This window comes from Mauremys reevesii, linkage group 25 (genome assembly GCF_016161935.1).
Source record: "Mauremys reevesii isolate NIE-2019 linkage group 25, ASM1616193v1, whole genome shotgun sequence".
Taxonomy (NCBI): Eukaryota; Metazoa; Chordata; order Testudines; family Geoemydidae; genus Mauremys; species Mauremys reevesii.
In genome coordinates, this window is record NC_052647.1 from 12,234,623 (window position 1) to 12,259,188 (window position 24,566).

The 24,566-nt window shown below is 66.1% G+C and overlaps 3 protein-coding genes across 6 annotated transcripts in view; 2 read left to right on the forward strand and 1 right to left on the reverse strand.

The window, feature by feature from the left end:
- The window catches only part of SLC44A2 (solute carrier family 44 member 2), a 44,023-nt gene extending 39,968 nt beyond the window's left edge, over positions 1-4,055 (reverse strand). For 2 of the 3 annotated variants that reach the window (XM_039514074.1, XM_039514072.1), the window contains exon 1: positions 3,934-4,055. In XM_039514074.1, coding sequence (XP_039370008.1) covers positions 3,934-3,976 — 43 coding nt within the window. In that variant the 5' untranslated portion in view covers positions 3,977-4,055. The remainder of the gene's footprint in view (positions 1-3,933) is intronic. The other variant, XM_039514073.1, reaches the window with a different exon arrangement.
- A 6,178-nt stretch (positions 4,056-10,233) lies between these two features.
- Positions 10,234-18,996, forward strand: AP1M2 (adaptor related protein complex 1 subunit mu 2). The gene is made up of 13 exons (XM_039514118.1): positions 10,234-10,379; positions 11,262-11,418; positions 11,611-11,678; positions 13,689-13,819; positions 14,053-14,200; positions 14,405-14,531; positions 14,810-14,923; positions 15,037-15,056; positions 15,369-15,440; positions 15,991-16,149; positions 16,611-16,736; positions 17,705-17,780; positions 17,999-18,996. The coding sequence occupies exons 1-13, from the start codon at positions 10,338-10,340 to the stop codon at positions 18,019-18,021; spliced, it is 1,263 nt and encodes a 420-aa protein (XP_039370052.1). The 5' UTR covers positions 10,234-10,337; the 3' UTR covers positions 18,022-18,996.
- Positions 18,997-20,287: 1,291 nt separating this feature from the next.
- Positions 20,288-23,280, forward strand: CDKN2D (cyclin dependent kinase inhibitor 2D). Of its 2 annotated transcripts, none has more exons than XM_039514113.1 (3): positions 20,288-20,341; positions 21,010-21,167; positions 21,686-23,280. In XM_039514113.1, the coding sequence occupies exons 2-3, from the start codon at positions 21,024-21,026 to the stop codon at positions 22,043-22,045; spliced, it is 504 nt and encodes a 167-aa protein (XP_039370047.1). In that variant the 5' UTR covers positions 20,288-20,341; positions 21,010-21,023; the 3' UTR covers positions 22,046-23,280. The 2 variants fall into 2 exon arrangements, with proteins under 2 accessions (XP_039370047.1, XP_039370048.1); XM_039514114.1 differs by lacking the exon at positions 20,288-20,341 and adding an exon at positions 20,659-20,680.
- The last annotated feature ends 1,286 nt before the right edge of the window (positions 23,281-24,566 follow it).

Sequence of the window (24,566 nt, forward strand, 5' to 3'; positions counted from 1 at the left end):
TAGCCAGCGTGGAGACAAAGCGCCGGCGGCCTGTGCCTGGCTGAGCTGACCCCCCCGAGCTCCAGGGAGGGAAAAGCACCCTGGGCCTCGTCTGCAGGGCGGCACACGCAGAGCTGGCCCCAGGGAAGAACAGAGCCCAGCCCTGCGGCCGGTCACACCAGCCGCCTGGGCCAAGAAACCTGCTCGCGTGGATTCAGTCTGGCTCCAGCCACAGCTCTTCCTCCAGCAGAGAACAAACCCCCCCCCAGACACCAGCCAGAACCATGGGCCGAACCCAGCATCCCAGCAGCTCTGGTGCCATCTGGCTGCCAGACCCGCAGCATCACCAGGGTGGGGACCAGGACAGAGGAAAGAGCTTGTTATAAACCAGGAAGGTGAGAGCCCCCCCAGCCCTGTTCTGTCCCCTGCATCTGGGCACTGGGGAGGGGGCTGCTTAGCAAGTGAGCTTTTTGGGGCAGGGTCTATTTCCCAGTCTAGATTTGTACAGCCAGGGGCAGCTCTAGGCACCAGCAAAACAAGCTGTTGCCTAGGGCGGCCAAATCTAGGGGGCGGCAGGATGGGCCGGCGGACCTGCCGCAGTCATGCCTGCGGGAGGTCCACCGGAGCCCCGGGACGACCGGACCTGCCGCAGGCATGACTGCGGAGGGGGCGCTCGTCCCGCGGCTCAGCTGGACCTCCCGCAGGCATGACTGCGGCAGCTCAAGCGGAGCCGCGGGATCCGCGAACCGTCCACAGCCGCGGGAGGTCCAGCCGAGCCACGCGGGACCAGCGGTCCCTCTGCAGTCATGCCCGCGGGAGGTCCGCTGCTCCCGCGGCTCCAGGGCGCCTCCCGCACATGACTGCTTGGGGCGGCCAAAACGGTAGAGCCGCCCCTGTGTACAGCGCCCGGCGCGACGGGGCCCTGATCTCGGCCGGGGTCTGGGCAGCGTCTGGCCCAGGGGCTCCACTCAGGACCGAGCTTTGGTAGCCACAGCAATATCATTAACGAGCGCCCCCGACTGATCCTCTGGCTGCGCAGCGCTGTGCAGTGAAAGGGGCGAGACTCCAGATCAGGGGGTGGGGCACTTTTTGGCCTGAGGGCCACATCTGGGAATAGAAATCGTAGGCGGGCCATGAATGTTCACGCAATTGGGCTGGGGTGCAGGAGGGCGCGAAGGCTCTGGCCGGGGGTCGGGCTCCAGGGTGGAGCCAGAAATGAGGAGTTCAGGGTGCGGGAGGGGGCTCCGGGCTGGGGCAGGAGAGGTTGGGTGCGGGGGGAGGGGGAGGGCTCCATCTGGGGGTGCAGGCTCTGGGGTGGCTCTGGGGGGTTTGGGGTGCAGGAGGGGGTTTCAGCCTGAGACCGAGGGGTTTGGAGAACAAGAGGGGGATCAGAGACGGGGAATGGGGTTGGGCCACAGGGAGGGGCAACCAGGGGGTGGGGGTGGCTCAGGGCTGCAGGCCCCAGGTGGCGCTTACCTCAGGCAGCTCCTGGAAGCAGCAGCATGTCTCCCCTCCAACTCCTACATGGAGGCACAGCCAGGAGGCTCTGCGCGCTGCCCCATCTGCAGGCACCGCCCCTGCAGCTCCCATTGGCCGCGATTCCCAGCCAATGGGGGCAGTGAGGGAAGCGTTTGGGGCAGAGGTAGCATGCGGCGCAGAACCCCCTGGCTGCCCCTATGCATAGGAGCTGGAGGAGGGACATGCCGCTGCTTCTGGGACCTGCTAGGAGCAGCCCCTGACCCTGCTCCCCAGCTGGGGTGGGGCAAGCCCCAGACCCTGCTCTCCCCCCCCACCCGCCACAGCTGTCAGTGCTGCTTGTGCAGGAGAGCAAGTGTGGGCACCCGCCCGGCCCGTCGCATTTCTCACAGGGCTGCAGGGTGTGCCCCAGGCCCCTCCCCCACTCCCTTCCCCTGCCCCCTCAGTCTGGGAGGAAGGAAACAACGCAAGTGTTGCTGCTGATTAGAAACACGGGGCCCTGCGCCATGGAAACCGGAAGGCGGCCAAGCCCAGGGCTGGTTCGGATAAACAGCCCCTGGAAACATCACCCCAGGAACTGGAGACGATTGACAGCTGGGGGGGGAGGGGACAGAATGCCAGGGGGGGAACTAATGGTCTGTAACATCACATATCCGGTGCTCCCAGCCCCCATCTTCACATCAGCCTGCGTATGCGCGAGCTGCTCCGGGGGGTGAGAGCCGGCTCCCCGCCAAGGGACAGCAGCTGAGAGCTGTAACTCAAGGGGTCTGGGCAGCGCCCGGCGCGACGGGGCCCTGATCTCGGCCGGGTCTGGGCAGCGCCCGGCACGACGGGGCCCTGATCTCGGCCGGGGTCTGGGCAGCGCCCGGCGCGACGGGGCCCTGATCTCGGCCGGGGTCTGGGCAGCGCCCGGCGCGACGGGGCCCTGATCTCGGCCGGGGTCTGGGCAGCGCCCGGCGCGACGGGGCCCTGATCTCGGCTGGGGTCTGGGCAGCACCTGGCGCGACGGGGCCCTGATCTCGGCCGGGGTCTGGGCAGCACCTGGCGCGACGGGGCCCTGATCTCGGTCGGGGTCTGGGCAGCGCCCGGCATGACGGGGCCCTGATCTCGGCTGGGGTCTGGGCAGCGCCCGGTGTGACGGGGCCCTGATCTCGGTCGGGGTCTGGGCACCGCCCAGCGCGATGGGGCCCTGATCTTGGCCGGGGTCTGGGCAGCGCCCGGCGTGACGGGGCCCTGATCTCGGCCGGGGTCTGGGCAGCACCTGGCGCGACGGGGCCCTGATCTCGGCCGGGGTCTGGGCAGCGCCGGCGTGACGGGGCCCTGATCTCGGCTGGGGTCCGGGCAGCGCCCAGCGTGACGGGGCCCTGATCTCGGCCGGGGTCTGGGCAGCGCCCGGCGCGACGGGGCCCTGATCTCGGCCGGATCTGGGCAGCGCCCGGCCCGACGGGCAGGAGCAGCTCTAGACATTTCGCCGCCCCAAGCACAGCGACATGCCGCGGGGGGGGAGGGGCTCTGCCGGTCGCCGGTCCCGCGGCTCCGGTGGACCTCCCGCAGGCTTCACCAAAGCCACGGGACCAGCGGACCCTCTGCGGGCACGCCTGCGGGAGGTGCACCGGAGCCCTGCCTGCCGCCCTCCCGGCGACCGGCAGAGCACCCCCTGCGGCAGCCGCCCCAAGCATGTGCTTGGCGCGCTGGGGCCTGGAGCCGCCCCTGGCGACAGGGCCGGAATCGGGGTCTGGGCAGCGCCCGGTGCGACGGGGCCGGAATCGGGGTCTGGGCGGCGCCCGGTGCGACGGGGCCGGAATCGGGGTCTGGGCAGCGCCCGGCCCGACGGGGCCGGAATCTGGGTCGGGGTCTGGGCGGCGCCTGGTCCGACGGGGCCGGAATCTGGGTTGGGGTCTGGGCAGCGCCCGGCACGACGGGGCCGGAATCTGGGTTGGGGTCTGGGCGGCGCCCGGCCCGACGGGGCCCGGATCTGGGTCGGGGTCTCCGGGACGCAGTTCTCGGTTCGGCTGCACTGCCCCGCCCAGGGCCGGACTGAGGGTTTCCTGCCTTTGCACCCAGCTGGGATCTTTGCTTTCAAAGCAGCCGCGCCGAACCCAGCCCCACAGCGCCGGGCACTCGCAGCCCCACAGGGCCCGTCCCCCCGTCACACACCATCACACATCACTCGCCCCGGCGACGCAGCGGACCAGCTCACAGGCCCGGTTCCCCCCACAGCCTCCGGCTGACCCCCCCTTACAGCCCCCCACTGACCGCGGGAGCTCAGGGGCGCGCGGGGGGGAATGCGGGGCTGAGCCCGTGGGCGTTACAGGGGCCTAAGGAGAAATACACTGGGGTGGGGGGGCACGACTGGGGAACCCAGCTCACCCCCCCCCCCGGGCTGAGCCCAGCAGATGGGGGCAGCCCCGACCCCGCTCCCCTCGGGCGGTGGAGGGCCCCGATCCTGGGCACAGCCCCACGGAGCCCCCCCCTTACCGCAAGCCCCGTCCTGGTCCTTCCGGCCCGGCCCCTTCTCCATCGCTGTCCTGGCCCCAGCGGGCAGCTGCGTTCCCCGACACCCCGCGCTGCTCCGCCGCAGCCGCTCGCCTGGCACAGCCCGGGATCCACGGGGAGGGGCGCCCGGGGGGCGGGGTCTGAGGCCACACCCCCAAAGCTCGGCTCCCCAATCGCCTGGGTCCTCGGTGGGGCCGCGCGCCCCGCCCCTGCTACGAGAGCCGCCTGCCTGGGGAGGGGAGGGGCCATATAGCCCCATGGCGGCTCCATCCTGCCATCAGTCCATATGGTCCAATATTCCACCTGCTGCTGCCTGGGACTGGACCGTCAGTCCATAGGGTCAGACAGCTCCCTCCTGTGCTAGCCCCCGAGTATAGCCCAGTATGAACATAAGAACATAAGAACGGCCGTACCGGGTCAGACCAAAGGTCCATCTAGCCCAGTATCTGTCTACCGACAGTGGCCAATGCCAGGTGCCCCAGAGGGAGTGAACCTAACAGGCATTGATCAAGTGATCTCTCTCCTGCCATCCATCTCCATCCTCTGACGAACAGAGGCTAGGGACACCATTCTTACCCATCCTGGCTAATAGCCATTTATGGACTTAGCCACCATGAATTTATCCAGTCCCCTTTTAAACATTGTTATAGTCCTAGCCTTCACAACCTCCTCAGGTAAGGAGTTCCACAAGTTGACTGTGCGCTGCGTGAAGAAGAACTTCCTTTTATTTGTTTTAAACCTGCTGCCTATTAATTTCATTTGGTGACCCCTAGTTCTTGTATTATGGGAATAAGTAAATAACTTTTCCTTATCCACTTTCTCAACATCACTCATGATTTTATATACCTCTATCATATCCCCCCTTAGTCTTCTCTTTTCCAAACTGAAGAGTCCTAGCCTCTTTAATCTCTCCTCATATGGGACCTTCTCTAAACCCCTAATCATTTTAGTTGCTCTTTTCTGAACCTTTTCTAGTGCTAGAATATCTTTTTTGAGGTGAGGAGACCACATCTGTACACAGTATTCGAGATGTGGGCGTACCATGGATTTATATAAGGGCAATAATATATTCTCAGTCTTATTCTCTATCCCCTTTTTAATGATTCCTAACATCCTGTTTGCTTTTCTGACCGCCTCTGCACACTGCGTGGACATCTTCAGAGAACTATCCATGATGACTCCAAGATCTTTTTCCCGACTCGTTGTAGCTAAATTAGCCCCCATCATATTGTATGTATATTTGGGGTTATTTTTCCCAATGTGCATTACTTTACATTTATCCACATTAAATTTCATTTGCCATTTTGTTGCCCAATCACTTAGTTTTGTGAGATCTTTTTGAAGTTCTTCACAATCTGCTTTGGTCTTAACTATCTTGAGTAGTTTAGTATCATCTGCAAACTTTGCCACCTCACTGTTTACCCCTTTCTCCAGATCAATGGAACCTCCTGCCATTGCAGATCAGAACTTTGCTCCACATATCTCATCTTCCACCCTAGATCAGCTCATGGGTCGCTATTGTCTGATATCTCCCTGCCTGCCATGCCAGGTCGAGCCATCAGGCCATAGAGTCCAGCACCCTCCTTTCCGCCCTGCAGGATCGAGCCGTTACCGGTCCGCTGGCCACTGGCCCGCCCCCTGCTGCGCTGGAGACACACCACAGTGATGAGCACCGGACAAGAACCTAAACAGTCCGGAACAGAAGAACCGGTCTGGCCGGGACCAGGCCTCAGACCTCAGTATCCACAGCTCTTCCCTAGTGGACCTGACTTACAGGTCCATACAGTCCAGTATCCTGCCATACTATATAGCCTGTGGCTGGTCCATATAGTCCATTGGCCTGCTATACTACACCTCTACCCTGATATAACGCGACCCGATATAACACGAATTCGGATATAACGCGGTAAAGCAGTGCTCTGGGGGGCAGAGCCGCACACTCCGGTGGATCAAAGCAAGTTCGATATAATGCAGTTTCACCTGTAACGCGGTAAGATTTTTTGGCTCCTGAGAACAGCGTTATATCGGGGTAGAGGTGTATATGGACTGTTGCTGGTCCATATAGTCCTGTCATGCCCTATAGATTATTAGGGGCCCATATAGCCTGGTATCCCAGCTGTATTGGATGAGGCCATCAGTCCATCGTCCCTGCAGCCTGTCAGAACAAATCAGTCCAAATAGTTTGAATTTTTTTTAATGAAAACTCATTGTTAATTTCACCCCCAGCATCAGCTCAGCAGGAGGGGAGGGGGCACTGGACCCAGGCACTGAGACCCCCCCAGAACTCCCCCTGCTCCTCCTTGGGTCTCAGCAGCACGTACCCCTATGGCCCTATGGAGCCCGTGGGCTGCACACATCGATGTCAGTGCCTGAGAAGGAGCCAGCCGGCCACATTTCCTGCTTGGCCTGTGATCCTGGGCTGTTCCGACAAGAACTCACAACCGCAGCCCCACCAAGCCGCAGCCTGCTGCCTCCCTCAGATCCAGGAACGCTTGTGAAAGGCAGGCGGCAGCCTGGAACTGCCTCGTTCACTGCCCACCTCCAATTACCCTGGGCGTGGGCCCTGCTGCGCCGTGGGCCGTCCCCCGACAGAATGTGCTTGTACCCACCACAATATACACCGTGCAATTACAGCGACATGCTGAGCATGGAGGGCTCTGTCCCTGGGCAGAGAGCCCAGGACTTGGCACCAGCGTCTGCTCACACTGCCTGGCACAGAGCGATTGCCTGCTTCAGTTTTCTTCCTGAGCTTCCCCTTATTATTATATATGTATTACAGCAGCGCTGAGAGCCCCCAACCAAGATCAGGGCCCCATCGGGCCGGGCGCCAGCCAGACCCCGGCCGAGATCAGGGCCCCATCGCGCCGGGCGCCGCCCAGACCCCGGCCAAGATCGGGGCCCCATCGCGCCGGGCGCCGCCCAGACCCTGGCCAAGATCGGGGCCCCGTCGGGCCGGGCGCTGTCCAGACCCCAGCCGAGATCAGGGCCCGTCCACGCCGGCGCCGCCAGACCCGGCTGAGATCAGGGCCCCGTCGGCCGGGCACCGCCAGACCCGGCCGAGATCAGGGCCCGTCGCGCCGGCGCCGCCAAACCCCAGCCGAGACCGGGGCCCCGTCGGGCCGGGCGCTGCCCAGACCCCAACCGAGATCGGAGCCCCATTGGGCCGGGCGCTGCCCAGACCCTGCCCCAGATCAGGGCCCCATCGGGCCGGGCGCCGCCCAGACCCCAGCCGAGATCAGGGCCCCGTTGGGCCGGGCGCTGCCCAGACCCTGCCCCAGATCAGGGCCCCGTCGCGCCGGGCGCTGCCCAGACCCCAGCCGAGATCAGGGCCCCATCGGGCCGGGCGCTGCCCAGATCCCGGCCGAGATTAGGGCCCCGTCGCGCCGGGCGCTGCCCAGACCCCGACCGAGATCAGGGCCCCGTCGCGGCGCCGCCAGACCCGGCCGAGATCAGGGCCCGTCGCGCCGGGCGCTGCCCAGACCCGGCCGAGATCAGGGCCCGTCGTGCCGGGCGCTGCCCAGACCCCAGCCGAGATCGGGCCGTCGCCAGGCGCTGCCCAGACCCCAGCCGAGATCAGGGCCCGTCGCGCCAGGCGCTGCCCAGACCCGGCCGAGATCAGGGCCCGTCGCGCCAGGCGCTGCCCAGACCCCAGCCGAGATCAGGGCCCCGTCGCGCCAGGCGCTGCCCAGACCCGGCCGAGATCAGGGCCCGTCGGGCCGGGCGCTGCCCAGACCCGGCCGAGATCAGGGCCCGTCGCGCCGGGCACCGCCCAGACCCGCCGAGATCAGGCCCCGTCGCCGGGCGCCGCCCAGACCCGGCCGAGATCAGGGCCCCGCCGCGGGCGCCGCCCAGACCCGGCCGATCAGGCCGGCGCCGCCCAGACCCCAGCCGAGATCAGGGCCCGTCGCCGGGCGCTGCCCAGACCCCAGCCGAGATCAGGGCGCCCGTCGGGCCGGGCGCTGCCCAGACGCCAGCCGAGATCAGGGCCCGTCGGCGGGCGCTGCCCAGACCCCAGCCGAGATCAGGGCCCGGCCGGGCGCTGCCCAGACCCAGCCGAGATCAGGGCCCGTGGGCCGGGCGCCGCCCAGACCCCGGCCGAGATCAGGGCCCCGTCGGACCGGGCGCCGCCCAGACCCCGGCCGAGATCAGGGCCCTGTCGCGCTGGGCACTGCACTGACCTGACCGAGATCAGGGCCCCGTCGCGCTGGGCACTGCACTGACCTGACTGAGATCGGGGCCCCGTCCCACCGGGCGCCGCCCAGACCCGGCCGAGATCAGGGCCCCGTCCCGCCGGGCGCCGCCCAGACAATCCATCCATATTTCCAATCTAAAAAGACCAGACAGCCCGAGTGGGAGAACACCAGGTCACTCTCATTTGACGGAGGGGAAAGGAGAGAGATGCAGGGAGAGGCCCAAGGCCCCACAGGAGAATCTGGGGCAGAGCCAGGAACTGACCCTAGATCTCCTGGGTCCTACCCAGCACCTCGGCCGCCAGCCCATCCTTCCTCCTCATCCCTCCTCGGCTCTGTGCTGCCAAGCCCCAGGGTTTGCTTCCCAAACGGGCTGGTCTTTGCCCCTCCTGGGCTCCCCCAGGGACACCCCTAAAGAGATCCCAGGGGGGCAGGCCCATGGAAACAGGCTCCCTGGGTCCTGGAAAGGGGGCACCAGCGCCCCCTGCTGCCTCGCTCGCCCAGGAAACACGTCACGAGGGACCCGTGGGGACAGGGCAGGGACTGGGCCCGTCCCAGCCGAGGGCTTCGGGTCCCTTGGAAAAGGGCAAGTCCCCTGCTCATGGGGAAGCCAGACCCTGGCAGCTCGGACGCCGCTGTCTGGAGCCGGGCACCCCATTAGCCCCCCGGCAGCTCAGCTGCAGTGGACCCTGGGGGGGCCCCCAATGCTGGGGTGACTCTCCCTGAGGCTGGCGCCCGGGGAGGAGACGCTCAGAGCTCTGAGTTCCGCCCCGGAGCAGCAGCCGAGCCGGACGCCCACACGGGTTTGGGTTTTGTGACGGAATCGTCCCCACGGCCCCTGGGTTCGGCTGCCTTCCAGCTCCCGGGGGCAGAGCGGCCCCCTCCCGGGGGCAGAGTGGGCCCCTCCCGGGGGGAGAGCGGGCCCCTCCCGGGGGGAGAGTGAGCACTGTTCAGGGAGGGGCCGTGCCCAGTACCCACATTCCCCCCCAGCCGGAGGGAGCAGGGCTCCTCTCTGCTGAGGTTGCTGGCAAGGGGGTGCCAAGCCGGGGATGGTTTCTGGGGGGTGGGCACCCGCCCCACTAGCAAACGGGCTGAGAGCTGGAGCAGGGGAAAGGCCCAGAGAGTCCAGTGCTGCTGCTGGGCCGGGGAGAGGAGGTACCGGAGCCGCCCGCGCTCCTCATACCACAGAGACAGTGCGGGCTAGTGGGTGGGGCTCAGGACACCTGGGTTCTGTTCCTGGCTCTGCCACTGCCCTGCTGGTGACCTTGGGCAAGTCACATCCCTCGGGGCCTCTACGTCCCTGCCCAGGCTTTGGCTCCTTAGGGAATCGCTCTCGTGCTGCGTCCACACACCGATGCTGCTCAGGGCTTCTAGATGCTCCTGCGAGAATCTTCTGCGGGAAATGGAGTCTGAGGCATGAGCTCCCACGGCTCCAGCTGCCGCCTGGCTGCATTCCCCGGCTCGTGCCAGGCTCCCACGTCCGTCCACATCCCGCTCCACAACAAGCCGCCTTTGACGCCTGGAGCCACGCGTCAGCGCCTAGCTGCATAGCCCGGCGCAGAGGAGGCTGGATACCAGCTGGGACCGGCCCTGCCCAGCACAGCCCCGCATTGTCCTGGCTGGCGAGGTCGCCCGGGCCGGGGCTGGAATGCGCCCGCGTGGCTGGCTGGGGAATTCTTGCCAGGCCAGGGCCCAGGGCCGAGCAAGGAGATTCCCCTGGCCCAGGCCACCCCCTCTCCTGCCCCTCCTATCCCCCCATCTTTCCACAATGCCCCCCAGCTCCCTCCCCCCAGGCACCCCCACGTGCTGACAGCCCCAGGACTGGGCTCTGCTCCCCCTGGGAATGACCCCCCCAGGGGCTGAGCAGGGGGCAGCAGTTTGGGGCTAAGCACTGAGAGGGGGTGCAGCCCCCGGGAGCTGCAGCCCAGAGCCCAGGGCAGCTGTGGGGCAGATCCACTGGAGGGCACAAGCACCGCCTGTCCCGGTGCCCAGGTGCGCCGGGCTCGGCGCCTCCCCCCGCCTGTCGGCGGATTTGTGTCACTTCCCCTTTAAGGGGCCAGCTCACCTGTGGGCGCAGCTCCCTCACCTGGCCCAGGTGACGCTGGGGGGAGCCAGGAAGGAGGAAGCAGCAGCAGCAGCAGCAGGGAGCCCTGGCCAGTGTGCACAGGCCGGAGGGGGCCAGGCCAGGCCAGGATCATGTCAGCCTCCGCTGTCTTTGTCCTGGACCTCAAAGGCAAGGTGAGCCCTGGGCCTGCTGCCCCCCAGGCCTCCCGCCCCCGACCGGCTCGGCCTGGGCAGCTGGGTCCAGGCAGGGGAGAACGGGGGGACTTTGCAAATGGTCCCTAAAGGGAGGCTGGAGAGACCCCCCCAGCATGCTCTGCCCTGGTCTGGTGCCACCCCAGCCCCAGCCCTGAACAACTAGCCCTGGAAACCGAGGCACTGGGGGGTGGGGGGACCACAGAACCAGATCCAAGAATAGAACCCAGGAGTCCTGGCATCAGGCCCCTGCTCCAATCACCAGAACCCTCTCCCCTCCCTGAGCTGGGGGAAGAACCCAGGAGTCCTGTTTCCAGCCCCCCCCACCCAACAGCTAGACCCCACTCCCATCCCAGAGTCCTGGCTCCCAGCCCCCTGGCTCAGCAGATGAGATGTGGGGAGGAGCATGCTGTGAAGGGGGGGACGTCCCACTCCACCCGGGGTCCCGGGATGGCCACAGCCAGGTGGGACTGGCCAGCCCCGGCTCCCGTCCGGATGCCCGGCCCCAGCTCCACAGGGGCAGATGGGGAACAACCTGCCCCAGGAAGGTCTCGTCCCACCCTGACCGAGCTCTGGGCGCTGCTTGCCTGGGCTCTGGAGGGGCTGCCAGGCTGCTGGGCCTTGGGGGGCAGGGGCTGCATGGGGAGCCTGGCGGGGGGGTCCCCTGAGCGAGGAGTCCACCAGGCCACTCGCCTGAATGAATGAAAGGCCACAAAGTCCTCAGCCCCTGTTGGAACAGGGCCAAAGCCTGGCTGTGGGGAGCGGGTCCCCGTGGGGGGCAGGGCTGGTGCGCTCCTGGGGGGGTCCCCGTGGGGGGCTCCCTCGGGCCTGGCCCCATGTGCCCCCCGCCTCTCTGTCCTGCAGCCGCTGATCAGCCGGAACTACAAGGGGGACGTGAGCATGGCAGAGATCGATCACTTCATGCCGCTGCTGATGCAGAAGGAGGAGGAGGGGGCCCTGACGCCCCTGCTGACCCACGGCAAAGTCCATTTCCTCTGGATCAAGCACACCAACCTGTACCGTATCCTGCCAGCGCTGGCTGCCGCCCCTGCACCCCTTTGCAAGCTCCGGCGCCCATGATCTCCTGGCGCTAACCGGCAGCCGCCCGACCCCTCTCCCCTGGCAGGTCCTCCTGGGGCAGGGGTGGGTGCGAGGGCAGAAGGTGGTTCCCTGCTCCCCAAGGTGACCCCCCTTTCCTTAACCCGCCTCTCAGTGGTGGCCACCACCATGAAGAATGCCAACGCCTCGCTAGTCTACTCCTTCCTCTACAAGGTGGTGGAGGTGAGGGCACGGGTGGCGCTGGATCCAAGGGGGGGATGGGCTGCAGCCTCGGTGTCACGTCCCCTTGGCCCCCACTTGGGCTGAGCACAGAGGGGTTGGGAGAGCCAATGACGTCTGCACGGGGAGGCAGCAAAGCCTTGGACATTGGAGCTCTGCCTGATCCCGGAACAGACCCACTTGATTCCCCTTCATCCCCCCGCCAGCCTGGCAGCGCCCAGCTCCATGTGATCCCGGAACAGATCCACTTGATTCCCCTTCATCTCCCCGCCAGCCTGGCAGTGCCCAGCTCCGTGTGATCCCAGAACAGATCCACTTGATTCCCCTTCATCCCCCTGCCAGCGCCCAGCTCCATGTGATCCCAGAACAGATCCACTTGATTCCCCTTCATCCCCCCGCCAGCCTGGCAGCGCCCAGCTCCATGTGATCCCAGAACAGATCCACTTGATTCCCCTTCATCCCCCCGCCGGCCTGGCAGCGCCCAGCTCCATGTGATCCCAGAACAGATCCACTTGATTCCCCTTCATCCCCCCCGCCAGCCTGGCAGTGCCCAGCTCCATGTGATCCCTGAACAGATCCACTTGATTCCCCTTCATCCCCCTGCCAGCGCCCAGCTCCGTGTGATCCCAGAACAGATCCACTTGATTCCCCTTCAGCACCCCGCCAGCCTGGCAGAGCCCAGCTCCGTGTGATCCCAGAACAGATCCACTTGATTCCCTTCATCTCCCGCGCCAGCCTGGCAGCGCTGGCTCCATGTGATCCCAGAACAGATCCACTTGATACCCCTCCACCCCCCCGCCAGCCTGGCAGTGCCCAGTTCCATGTGATCCCAGAACAGATCCATTTGATTCCCCTTCATCCCCCCGCCAGCCTGGCAGTGCCCAGCTCCATGTGATCCCAGAACAGATCCACTTGATTCCCCTTCATCCCCCCGCTGGCCTGGCAGCGCCCAGCTCCATGTGATCCCAGATCCCCTTGATTCTCCTTCATCCCCCCGCTGGCCTGGCAGTGCCCAGCTCCATGTGATCCCAGAACAGATCCACTTGATTCCCCTTCATCCCCCTGCCAGCGCCCAGCTCCATGTGATCCCAGAACAGATCCACTTGATTCCCCTTCATCCCCCCGCCAGCCTGGCAGCGCCCAGCTCCATGTGATCCCAGAACAGATCCACTTGATTCCCCTTCATACCCCTGCCAGCCTGGCAGTGCCCAGCTCCGTGTGATCCCAGAACAGATCCACTTGATTCCCCTTCATCCCCCCCGCCAGCCTGGCAGTGCCCAGCTCCATGTGATCCCTGAACAGATCCACTTGATTCCCCTTCATCCCCCTGCCAGCGCCCAGCTCCATGTGATCCCAGAACAGATCCACTTGATTCCCCTTCATCTCCCCGCCAGCCTGGCAGTGCCCAGCTCCGTGTGATCCCAGAACAGATCCACTTGATTCCCCTTCATCTCCCCACCGGCCTGGCAGCGCCCAGCTCCATGTGATCCCAGAACAGATCCACTTGATTCCCCTTCATCTCCCCGCCAGCCTGGCAGCGCCCAGCTCCATGTGATCCCAGAACAGATCCACTTGATTCCCCTTCACCCCCTGCCAGCCTGGCAGTGCCCAGTTCCATGTGATCCCAGAACAGATCCATTTGATTCCCCTTCATCCCCCTGCCAGCCTGGCAGCGCCCAGCTCCATGTGATCCCAGAACAGATCCACTTGATTCCCCTTCATCTCCCCGCTGGCCTGGCAGTGCCCAGCTCTGCATGTTCCCAGAACAGATCCACTTGATTCCCCTTCATCCCCCCGCTGGCCTGGCAGGGCCCAGCTCCATGTGATCCCAGAACAGATCCACATGGTCATCCCTCTGCTGCCCCCAGCCCCCGTGCCTGGCATGGCTTCGCCCAGCTGGCAGAGTGGGGCCATGGGTTATTCCTGGGGGAGGGAGATCCCACCCTGGCCCCTGGGAAGAGGCGGGCAAGCGATGGGGGTCTGAAGTGACTGGTGCTCCTGCCCTTCTCCCAGGTCTTCTCCGAGTACTTTAAGGAGCTGGAGGAGGAGAGCATCCGAGACAACTTCGTCGTCATCTACGAGCTGCTGGATGAGCTGATGGATTTCGGGTTCCCCCAGACGACCGACAGCAAAATCCTGCAGGAGTGAGTAGCCCGGCCCGGGGCCGGTGGATTCCCGCGGCTGGGCCTGGGGAGGCAGCGAGTGGAAACAAGGCGAACGGAGAAGCTCAGGAAATGGAGGCTCACACAGAGACGAGTTTCCTGCCGGATTCGTGGGGCTGGGGGGGAACCGGGATCTCCAGCCAGGGGCGGAGTGGGCAGCAAAGGCCAGGCCCCGGGGACGGAGACGGGCTCGTTTAACCGGGCGTTGTCCCCAGGTACATCACCCAGCAAGGCAACAAGCTGGAGACTGGCAAGTCCCACGTGCCCCCCACCGTCACCAACGCCGTGTCCTGGCGCTCCGAGGGCATCAAGTACAAGAAGAACGAGGTTTTCATCGACGTCATCGAGTCCGTGAACCTGCTGGTGAGCGGGGGGGGGGGCACGAGGGAGACGGGCCAAGGGCCCCGGGGGCTGGAGAGACGCCCCCAGCTAGAGTGGACGCCGGCCGTGGCTCCCTGCCCTGGCCGGTGGCTGCCCAAGCCCCCCAGCCGAGCCCGGGCCCAGCCGCCGGGTCAGCGTGGGAGAGGGGAACGGGGTCCCGCCCCTGACCGTGCTCCTGCCCCCCAGGTGAACACCAACGGCAGCGTCCTGCTCAGCGAGATCGTGGGCACAATCAAGCTGAAGGTGTTTCTCTCCGGCATGCCCGAGCTGCGGCTGGGCCTCAACGACCGCATGCTCTTCGAGCTGACCGGGCGTAAGTACCCGGGGTGCCCCCTACCAGGGGTGAGCCCCGTCTGCCTGGGGCAGAGAGAGGGGTGGGGCGCCCTGTCTGGAGGGGTGGGGCCATGCTGACCCCACAGGTCACCGCAGAGCTCCCTCTAGCGCCTTGAGTTATTGTAGGTCCTACGTAAACTGTGTCTTGGTTTTCAGCTAAAGCAGGAGATCTTAAGTGTCTGCAGGGCTCCCCCCATCCAGTTGCACCCCCCAGCCCTTCTGCCCCCCCCCAGCTGCCCCCTCTGCTCTGCGTTCCAGGTGGCAAGAACAAGTCGGTGGAACTGGAGGACGTCAAGTTCCACCAGTGTGTGCGGCTCGATCATCTCATCTCCGCCCCCCGGCCCGACGGAGACTGGCAACTCAAGTCCACTCGCTCAACACCTTCATCCCGGCAGGGGAGAGCTGTGAGTGGTTAGAGGGGGGGGGGCCGACTCCTCTGGCCTGGCCTGCGGCTGGGAGTGGAGGGGGATCAGGGGGGGAAGCAGGACTCCTGGGTCGAACTCATGTCCGGGCTCCTCACCACGGTGGGCAGGGGGCTCCCGGCTGAGAGTGGTTAGAGCAAGGGGCTGGGAGCCAGGACTCCTGGGTTCTGCCCCTGGCTCGGGGAGGGGAGTGGGGATCCAGTGGGTTGAAGCAGGACTCCTGGGTTCTGCCCTTGGCTCAGGGAGGGGAGTGGGGATCTAGTGGGTTGAAGCAGGACTCCTGGGTTCTGCCCCTGGCTCTCCCAATGACTCGCTGGGGGCCCTTGAGTGACTCCCTCCTGGGCAGCACCCGGGGCAGGGCTGCCTGACTCCCTGTTCTCCCTCCCCGTGGGAAGGTGAAGCCCCTCATCTGGATCGAGTCGGTCATCGAGAAGTTCTCCCACAGCCGCGTGGAGATCATGGTGAAGGTGAGCCCCCGGGCTGGGTGCGGGCGGGGCGAACCTGCCATGACTGGGCCCCAGGCACCTTGCTCCTTCGCACCCACCCTGGATTTTCACACTGCTGTGCCAGATCCCCCCGAGTAACGGGGTGTGGGGACTCCCCTTGGCCTGCACTGAGCCTGCCAAGGGGAACGAACGCCAGGAGGGGCCTAGCGGGTGGGACACTCCCTTAGACTCATGAGACCTGGGGTCAGTTTCCTGCAGGACCCTGAGTGTGTCACGGCCGCTGCCCCATGCCTCAGTTTCCCCATCTGTAACATGGGGATAACGTGGCCTCCCTCTGGGGGCAGGAGGTGACTGAGTGGTCGGACAGGCACCTGGGCAGGAGACCTTTCCGCTAGCCCTCCTTGGGCTGCAGGGCCAGGTGCTAATGGCTGATAACAAGCCCCACCAATGAACTCCTCCGTGGGCGAGCAGCAGGAGGGTCTGATCCCCCCCTCGCCCGGCCCCAGCTCACGGGGACGCTGAGGTGTGAAGGGGAAGCCTCTGACGCTGCCTCCCCCCTTGCCCTGGGAAGGCCAAGGGCCAGTTCAAGAAGCAGTCGGTGGCCAACAGTGTGGAGATCTCAGTCCCCGTCCCCAGCGACGCCGACTCCCCCAAGTTCAAGACCAGCGTTGGCAGCGCCAAGTACGTGCCTGAGAAGAACATCGTCATCTGGAGCATCAAGTCGTTCCCGGTAAGAGCAGCCCCTGCGCCCCCCCTCCGCCCGCAAGGGCTGGGAGCCAGGGCTGCTGGATTCAATCCCTGGCTGCAGGAAGGGAGTGGGGTCTAGTGGTTAGAGCCGCGGGTGCCGGGAGCCAGGGCTGCTGGATTCAATCCCTGGCTGCAGGAAGGGAGTGGGGTCTAGTGGTTAGAGCCACGGGTGCCGGGAGCCAGGGCTGCTGGATTCAATCCCTGGCTGCAGGAAGGGAGTGGGGTCTAGTGGTTAGAGCCACGGGTGCCGGGAGCCAGGGCTGCTGGATTCAATCCCTGGCTCTGCCACTGACTTGCTAAGTAACCTTGGGTGAGTTACTTGCCTGCTGCCTGTGTAGTCGAATCGATTCCCCCGGGTTGGCCGGCTGCTTGCGGAGGGGAGGGGGTGCCCTGCGGCAATCTGCAGCCTCAGTTTCCCCCTGAGGGCTGCACTCGTCTCCGCAGGGTGGGAAAGAGTTCCTGATGCGGGCCCACTTCGGGCTGCCCAGCGTGGAGAAGGAGGAGCTGGAGGGGCGGCCGCCCATCGCTGTCCGCTTCGAGATCCCCTACTTCACCGTCTCAGGAATCCAGGTAGGCAGGAGGGGGCGGGGGGTTGTATGGAGTGAGGGGCCCCCCTGCCATGGCACCTCCTGCTGGTCAGTCTGGGAATTAGCTCAGTTCCAGCCGTCTGAGCACCTCAGCCCCCCGTGCCCCTTACCTTGGGGTGCTGCCCCCCAGCGGTGCCCCTCCCCTCCTAGGGGAACCCCCCGCCCTCGAGGCCCACCTTGCCTCAGTGGCTACTGCCAGTCGTCATCCCGCCCCCGCTGCCTGGGGCAGACACTCCGTCGTGGCCACTTCTCGCTGGCGAGGGGGTTGGACCGGCTGCCTCTGCAGCCCCTGGGCCTTTAACGAGGCCTCAGCCTGGAGTGAGCTGACTGGGTGTGGCCCCAGCTGTGGCTGCTTCCCCAATCTGCCCCTCCCCACTGCAGAGGGGCTGGGTGTGGGGAGGTGAGAACTAGGAGGATGTGGGGCAGGGCTAGACCCTTTCCCAGGACTTGGGGGGCAGCCAGTGCCTCCCTTGGGTGTGGGGAGATCCCCCTCTCCCCGCTCACGGCTTGGGGACGCTCTGGTTCCTGCCGGGGACGCGCCCGCTGCATGGTGGTTCTGTGTGCGAGCGACTCGGTGGGGGAGCTCCCCGCCCCCCGGACTGCAGCTCAGTAGCTAGGTGTGGGGTTCATTCCCCCTCCTCTTCCCTGAGCCTGCGACCCTGACGCAGAGTCTGGGCTGTCTGGGGGGCTGGGGCTAAGGGAAATGCAGCGACTGCAGATGGGTTGGAGACGCAGGGAGGTCAGGCCTGTGCCTCGGTTTCCCCCGTCTGCCAATTCACCTGCTCCCAGGGGACTGGAGCTTGCAGCGAGCCCCTGAAGTCTCTGGGTGGCTGAGGGGCCAGAAGGGAAGGTCCCGGTGCCTGGCAAGCTGGAGGGAGGCTGGGGTGCCAGTGGGGGGTGGGAACGTCCCCACCAAATAGCCACCTGCCTTGTGACTTCCTCCCCCCCCAGGTGCGCTACATGAAGATCATCGAGAAGAGCGGGTACCAGGCGCTGCCCTGGGTGCGATACATCACCCAGAGCGGGGGTGAGTCACCCGGGGCTGCCCAGCTGGGGGGTGCTTTGGCCAGGGTAGGTCCTCTGGGGTCTCCCCTCTCAGCCCTAGATGGGGGAAGCCCCTGGCCATGGGGGTGGGGTTGACTGAGGACGGGCAGATTCCGGGAAGGGTCACAGGGCCGTGGTGCACGTTGCGCTGGCGTGATCCCGGTGACCCCCCCTCACGCACGTCTCCCTTTCTCGCTCCAGATTACCAGCTCCGGACCCAGTAGGCGCCAGCTGGGCAGCGAGGGATCCTGCCGCCCCCGCGCTCGAAGGAGGCTGCAGCCCCCGGACCGCGGCCAGCCCCCGGTGACTCGAGAGGCCCTTTGAAGAGAATTTTGTTTGTGTGCGTTTCCCCCGGGCCGCTGCCCTCTGGCCGGCCCCAGGCCTGGTCCTTTCTCCCTGGTCTCTCTCGCTGCATAAAGAGAAAATGAACCTCGCTCGGCTCTGAGGATGGTTTTGGGGCCAGCGGCCGGGGGGCTGGAAGGCGCTGCTGGTACCTGGGCGGGGCTTGCAGAGGGCCACATTCTGCCCTCAGTTGCTCCCCAGTGCCGTCAGTGGGGCTGCGTGTGCGTCCCTGAGCACGGGATTGGGCCCCGCCAGGATCCCAAGGGAGGACGACAGAGCCTGAGAGCTGGGATGGGATCCAAACCCACCTGCTTCAGGGCATGAGCCAATGGGCCAGGAGGGCACCGCGGGGCCGAGGAATCGCTGCCCTGCAGGGCGCCGGGTCCCTCCCTCTGCCCGAGACGGGATTCTGGCTGCTGCCGGCTGGCCGGTTCGTACTGCGTCACCCCTGCTATGGAGCAGCTGGGAGGGCAATTGGACGGGACGGGGGCAGGAGGCAGAGAATCCTGCCCCGTCCCCTGCCAGCTCCAGTGCCCAGGGCGAGGGTCTGACCTAGTGCTCATGGGGAAAGGTAACCGGGGCCTGGCTCCAAACCGCCTGCGGCCCCTCCCCGGGGCCCAGGCCTGCTGGCTTTGGTTATTAATGGCCCCGGAGTAAAGGCCACCCCCCTGCAGCCTGGCGCCCGTGCCGGGAGGCGGAGGGGTGGGGGCAGGAGCGAGGCAGGATGGATGGGTGCGCTGACCTGGCTGCATGGAGAGGAACGTATCCTCCCCCTCTCAGCCGGGGGCAGCACCGGGGGTGGGGAAAGGCCTGAGAATTTCCCCACACTGGTAATGCCGTGAGCTGGGGGGCAGAGCTGAGTATGCCCGGCTGGATCGCAGGGGAGCTGGCCCCCCATCTTCCAATGCAGCATATGGGGCAGGTGCTTCATCTAGGGGGGCTAGGGCCTGGTGTCTGGGCATGCAGCCTGCCTTGCTACCAGCACCCCCCCGCCCCCAATCAGCGGCTTCCTCTGCTGCTGGTGAGTTGCTGCCCCCCGCTCCCCCATGGAGCATGGCAGGGGGAATCTGAGGAAGGGGGGGCACAGCCCAGGTCTGGGGGTGCCAGAACTTCTGCAAGGCTCCTGGCGTGTGGGGGGTTCATGGGATGGGGGGCTCCTAGCAGGTGGGGACAGAGACCATGAGCTGGGGGTGGCTCCTCAGGTGGGGTCAGCCCCAGGGGTCACTCAGCCTGGGGGCTTGGCCCCAGGGGTTAGGGGGCCTGGTGTCTGCGAGTCTCCTAGCATGAGGGGGGTCCCAGTTACTGGGGGGGTCACTGAGACAGGGTCAGGGGAAAGGGGTCCTGGCTATGGGGAAGGGCAGGTCAGGGGTTCCCACCCTGGGGGTCATAGAGACAGGGGCCGGGGAGGGTCCTGCCTATGGGGAAGGGCGGGGTCACTGAGACAGGGGCGGGTCAGGGGTTCCTGCCCTGTGGGGTCACTGAGACAGAGGTCAGGTGGGAGGGGTTACAGACAGGGGCAGGTCAGGGGGTTCCCACCCCAGGGGGGGGTTCCTGGTTATGGGGGGAGGGGCGGGTCAGGAGGTTCCCGCCCCGGGGGGGGTTCCTGGTTATGGGGGGAGGGGCGGGTCAGGGGGTTCCCGCCCGGGCGGTTCCTGGTTATGGGGAGGGGCGGGTCAGGGGTTCCCGCCCGGGGTTCCTGGTTATGGGGAGGGGCGGGTCAGGGGTTCCCGTCCCGGGGGGGTTCCTGGTTATGGGGGGAGGGGCGGGTCAGGGGGTCCCGGTCATTCCGGCGCCGCCGCCTCCTTCCCGCCCGAAGCTGCGTTTGAATCAGGGAGCCCCGCCCTCCGTGGTGCCTCCTCGCGCCCAATCAGGAGGCGAGGGGCTGCAAGAGCTGGCCCGGAGCCGGGCTCTGATTGGCCAGTCCGGGGGAGGGGGCGTGGCCAGGGGCCGGTGCTTCGGATACAATGTTTCGAACCCGGAGCTGGGAGAGAAAAACAAACACGGGGCGGCCACGTGGGCGGAGCCGAGCGCGGGACCCGCCCCGCCCCCTCCGGGACCGGCCCCAGCCCCAGGCCCAGGCCCAGGCCCCAGCCTCGCTGAGCCCGGCCCCGCCCCGCCCCGCCCCCAGCTCCGCCCGGCCCCCGCCCTCCCCGCTGCCGCAGCCGCCGGCCCCGCTCCTGGCCGCAGCCGCCCCGCAGCAGGGTGAGGGGCCGGGAGCCCAGGAGGGCCGGGCGGGGAGCCTGAGGAAGGCACTGGGGGCCGGGCCGAGGTGCGGGGAGCCCAGGAAGGGCCGGGCGGGGAGCCTGGGAAGGCGATAGGGGCCGGGCCAGGTGTCAGGAGCCCGGGAAGGCGCTGGGGGCAGGGAGCCCCGGGAGGCCGGGCGGGGAGCCTGGGAAGGCGCTGGGGGCCGGGCCGAGGTGTGGGAGCCCAGGAGGGGCGGGCAGGGGAGCCCGGGGAAGCGCTGGGGCCGGGCCGAGGTGCGGGAGCCCAGGAGGGGCCGGGCGGGGGAGCCCGGGGAAGCCGCTGGGGGGCCGGGCCGAGGTGCGGGGGAGCCCCGGGAGGGGCCGGGCGGGGGAGCCCGGGGAAGGCGCTGGGGGGCGGGGGTGCCCCGGGAGGGGCTGGGCGGGGCAGCCCGGGGAAGGCGCTGGGGGGCCGGGGAGCCCCGGGAGGGGCCGGGCGGGGGAGGCCGGGGAAGGCGCTGGGGGGCCGGGCCGGGGTGTCGGGGAGCCCGAGGAAGGCACTGGGGGCCGGGCGGGGAGCCAGGGAAGGCGCTGAGGGGCCGGGGGGCCGGGCCGGCGGGGGTACCTGGGCGGAGGGCGATGCCCGGCGGGGCTGCGGCCTGACCCCTCCCCGCGTGTGTCTGCCCCCAGGTCCCCGCCCGGCCATGCTGCTGGGGGACGAGATCAGCGCCGGGGACCGGCTGAGCGGAGCCGCCGCCCGGGGGGACCTGACCGAGCTGCGCCGCCTCCTGCACCAGGAGCTGGTTCATCCCGACTCGCACAACCGCTTCGGCAAGACGGCGCTGCAGGTGGGGACCCCCGGGGCCGCCCCCCCGCTTCCCCCCCCCCGGCAGCCCCCCCCTCCCAGCTGCAGGTCGAAGGGCAGTTGTGGGGTGAGGGAGCCCCCAGCTCCTTTGTGCCCAGGCTGCCCAGCTAAGGGCTCTCCCTCCCCGCGGGGTCCCAATCTCTGTTCCCCCATCATCTCCAGACCCCCCCCCCGCACCCTCGTGTGCGTGTGTCCCCGCCCGGCACCCGGGTCCCATCCCCCCAGTGCCCCGGCATCCCCCCCTCCCCCGGTTTACACTGATCCCCCAGGTGCCTCCCAAACAAGAGATGTTTATAAACAGCTGGGGAGGGTGCAGACCAAACACAGCCCCTTGGCCTGGCTCCAGGCCTTACAGGGGGTGGGGGGGCTGGGTTTGAGCCCCAGTCCCCGTCAGCTCCCTGGCTAGAGCGGGCTGCGGGCTCTAGGACACAGGTGCAGTCCCCAGCTGCCCATCGGGGGGGCATGGTCCTGGGTTCAACCCCCCCCCCTCTGCTCGCCCAGGTGATGATGTTCGGCAACACGTTTGTGGCAGAGGAGCTGCTGAAGCAGGGCGCCAGCCCCAACATCCAGGACGAGGCCGGCCGGGCACCCGCCCACGACGCCGCCCGCACCGGCTTCCTGGACACCCTGCGCGTGCTGGTGGAGCACGGGGCCGACGTCAACGTGCCCGATGGGGCGGGGGCACTGCCCGTCCACGTGGCCGTCCGGGAGGGGCACACGGAGGTGGTGCAGTACCTGGCGCCCGAGTCCAACCTGCAGCACCGTGACGCCGAGGGGCGCACCCCACTGGAGCTTGCCCGTCACCTGGGCCTGTCGCACCTCGAGGCCATTCTGGGGCAGCACCTGTCTGCCCCCGCGTAACACCTTCCTGGGCAGGAGGTGGGTGGCACCGCTCTGGGGTGGGGGTGGCTAGCTCCTCCGGGGACATCCCCAATCCCTCCGTTGTACCCGCCCCAAAGGGACTTGCCTGCCCCTTCCCGTCCTAAATCCCGGCCCGTGTAAAGGCAGCTCCCCACCCCCCACCTACCTCAGAGTTCGTCTGTAACTTTCACTGTTGTTCCTATTTATATTTTTTGTGGGTGCTTTTCTCCCCTCCTAGGATGTTCCCAAGTGGGGGGGGGGCTTCTCCCCACCCTCTCCTCTTTGCGTCCCCGCTCCCTTCCGGGTTGCTGACCTGTTGCGGGGGGAGGGGGAATGCCTGGTTTTGCTGCCCATGATTCGAACTCGGATCCCTGGGTGGCTTGCTAACCTTGCCTTGCAAAGCCGGACCTTCCCTGCCCCCTCCCACTTCAGTGCAAAGCGGGGGGGGGGGGGCGGTGTTGTGTGGCTCCCCAGGAGAGAGCTCCATGCACAGTGCTCTCTGGTCTCTCCCCACCCCCGTATCTGCCGTTCCCCCCCTCCCCTGTACAGTGTTATTTTGTGAGTGTCCGTTTTGCATTGAATCCAGCCGGGAGGGGCGGGGGCACTGGGAACTGTGGCGTGCAAAGGGTTAATGGGACCGAGCTGATGGGTCTCCAGTGGGGGGCTGCTCCTGTCTCAGCGCAGCGCTGGATTTGAGTAGGAGCTATGGGGCAAATACCTGTGTCTAGGGCCGGCCAGCAGTTGGGATCCCCCATGGCCATGCATGGGGCTGCCATTAAAGGGGGCGTCCCCATGGGGGTTCCATACCCAGTCCCAGCTCTGTGCCTCCTGCCCCTCCTTGGTCCAGGCTGCCCTAGAGACTACACATCCCAGCATGCAATGCAGCTCAGGCCGGGCTCTGTGGTCTCGCCAAGCCACGCGCCAGCCACGTTTTGGGGGCTGGTGGCTGGTGTTTTCGCTCCTCTGCTAGGTCCCTCGGGGACGGGTGAGCAGTGCGCCTGCCCCCCCCCAGCGCCCGTGTGTTTGAAACAGAATTGTCTGTGCGTTGAAAACGTTTGAGCTTGATTCTTCCGGCTGCAGCCTCTTCCCCGGATGAATTGGTGGATCTGTGCTGTGTACATAGTGTTTTTTTAAAACAGAGAAAAGATTAAACCAGATTCTATTTATTGTGCTTTGGAGGAAATGTTGGGGGATAATTTAATGTTTTTAACCATTAAATTAATATTTGTGGATTATGAAGCCTGGCTCTTCCTTCCGGCAGAGATGGCGGCGTGGGCGGGGCTGGTGGGTTCCCTGCAGCCGTCTTGCCACAGAGGTTGGGAATTAGGATCTCAATGCACTTTTCAGTGAGACTTCCCGTCACTGCTCCCATTTGATACTGGGAGGGGAAGTGACTCTTCTGAGGTATCACAGATTGCAACAGAGCCCGGGACAGAACCCAGGAGTCCTGGTTCACAGCACCCCCCCTGCTCTAGCCACTAGACCCCACTCCCCTCCCAGAGCTGGGCAGTAGTTGCAGCTGCCATGATACCTCTTGTTTTGCACCCACATCACATCCCACACAACTATGGCAGCACAGTCCCCCGGCTCTGGGCTCCCCCGTGATGAGCTGGGCCAGGGGCTCTCCTGCCCTGTGTGCCAGTTGCTGTAACTGCCGGGGGGAGGACACTGGGGGTCTGGCACCATTGCTCCCTGGTGCATCACCCTCTCTTTTCCCCTGTCTGAGCTTCCTGTTCCCCTGTAGCCTGCACCAGGGACTGGAGAAGATGCAAAGAACCCGCCCAGATGCCAGTGATTCGGGCAGAGCTCCCCTCCCTGATCCATGTGCTGTGGGGAGAAGGGCTCAGAGCTATTCAGGTTTTTCCGGGGCCTTTGCTGGGCTGGCTGGGAATCCAGCACAACCTTAGATGCTACACGCAATGCTGGGGACTGTGCTTCCCCAAAGCCGTGCCTGGAGCCCAGCTCGGGGATGCTGGCCGGGTACCTTCCCCTTTTCTGCTAGGCCCCTAGGGGGCGGGGGAGCTGGTTTCCCAGCTACTGGCCTGGCATCTGTCCTGGCTCAGATGCTGCTATAGGAACCTGTAGGAGATGGGGGGGCAGCGGGATCCGCTCTGGGGCTCGTGGGATGGGGATCCCAGCTCCCGGGCCTGTCTCTGCTCCTAGGGCTGGCCGGGTCTCCGCAGAGATCTTTGCACAAGAGGTGACGCTGCAAGGGATGCTTTATCGGACGGGCTGTCACTGTGGCCTGGGCCCAGCCTCTGGGTGGGGCACTCAGTGACACAGCAACGGAAGGAAGGAAGCCGGCATTTGGCAACGCTAGCTGGGTGCCTGTTGCCAGGCCAGGGTGGGGCAGCCCAGCCTCCGAGCTAGGAGATGAGGAGAAAGGAGAGCTGGCTGCTGCCAGCAGCTTTACAAAATAAAAGCGAAAGCCCTTGGCCCAGCTGGGGCCGTTTCACAACATCCCAGCCTGGGGCAAGTGGCGGAAGCCAGGAGAAGCTGAGAGATTACCGGAGACAGAGGC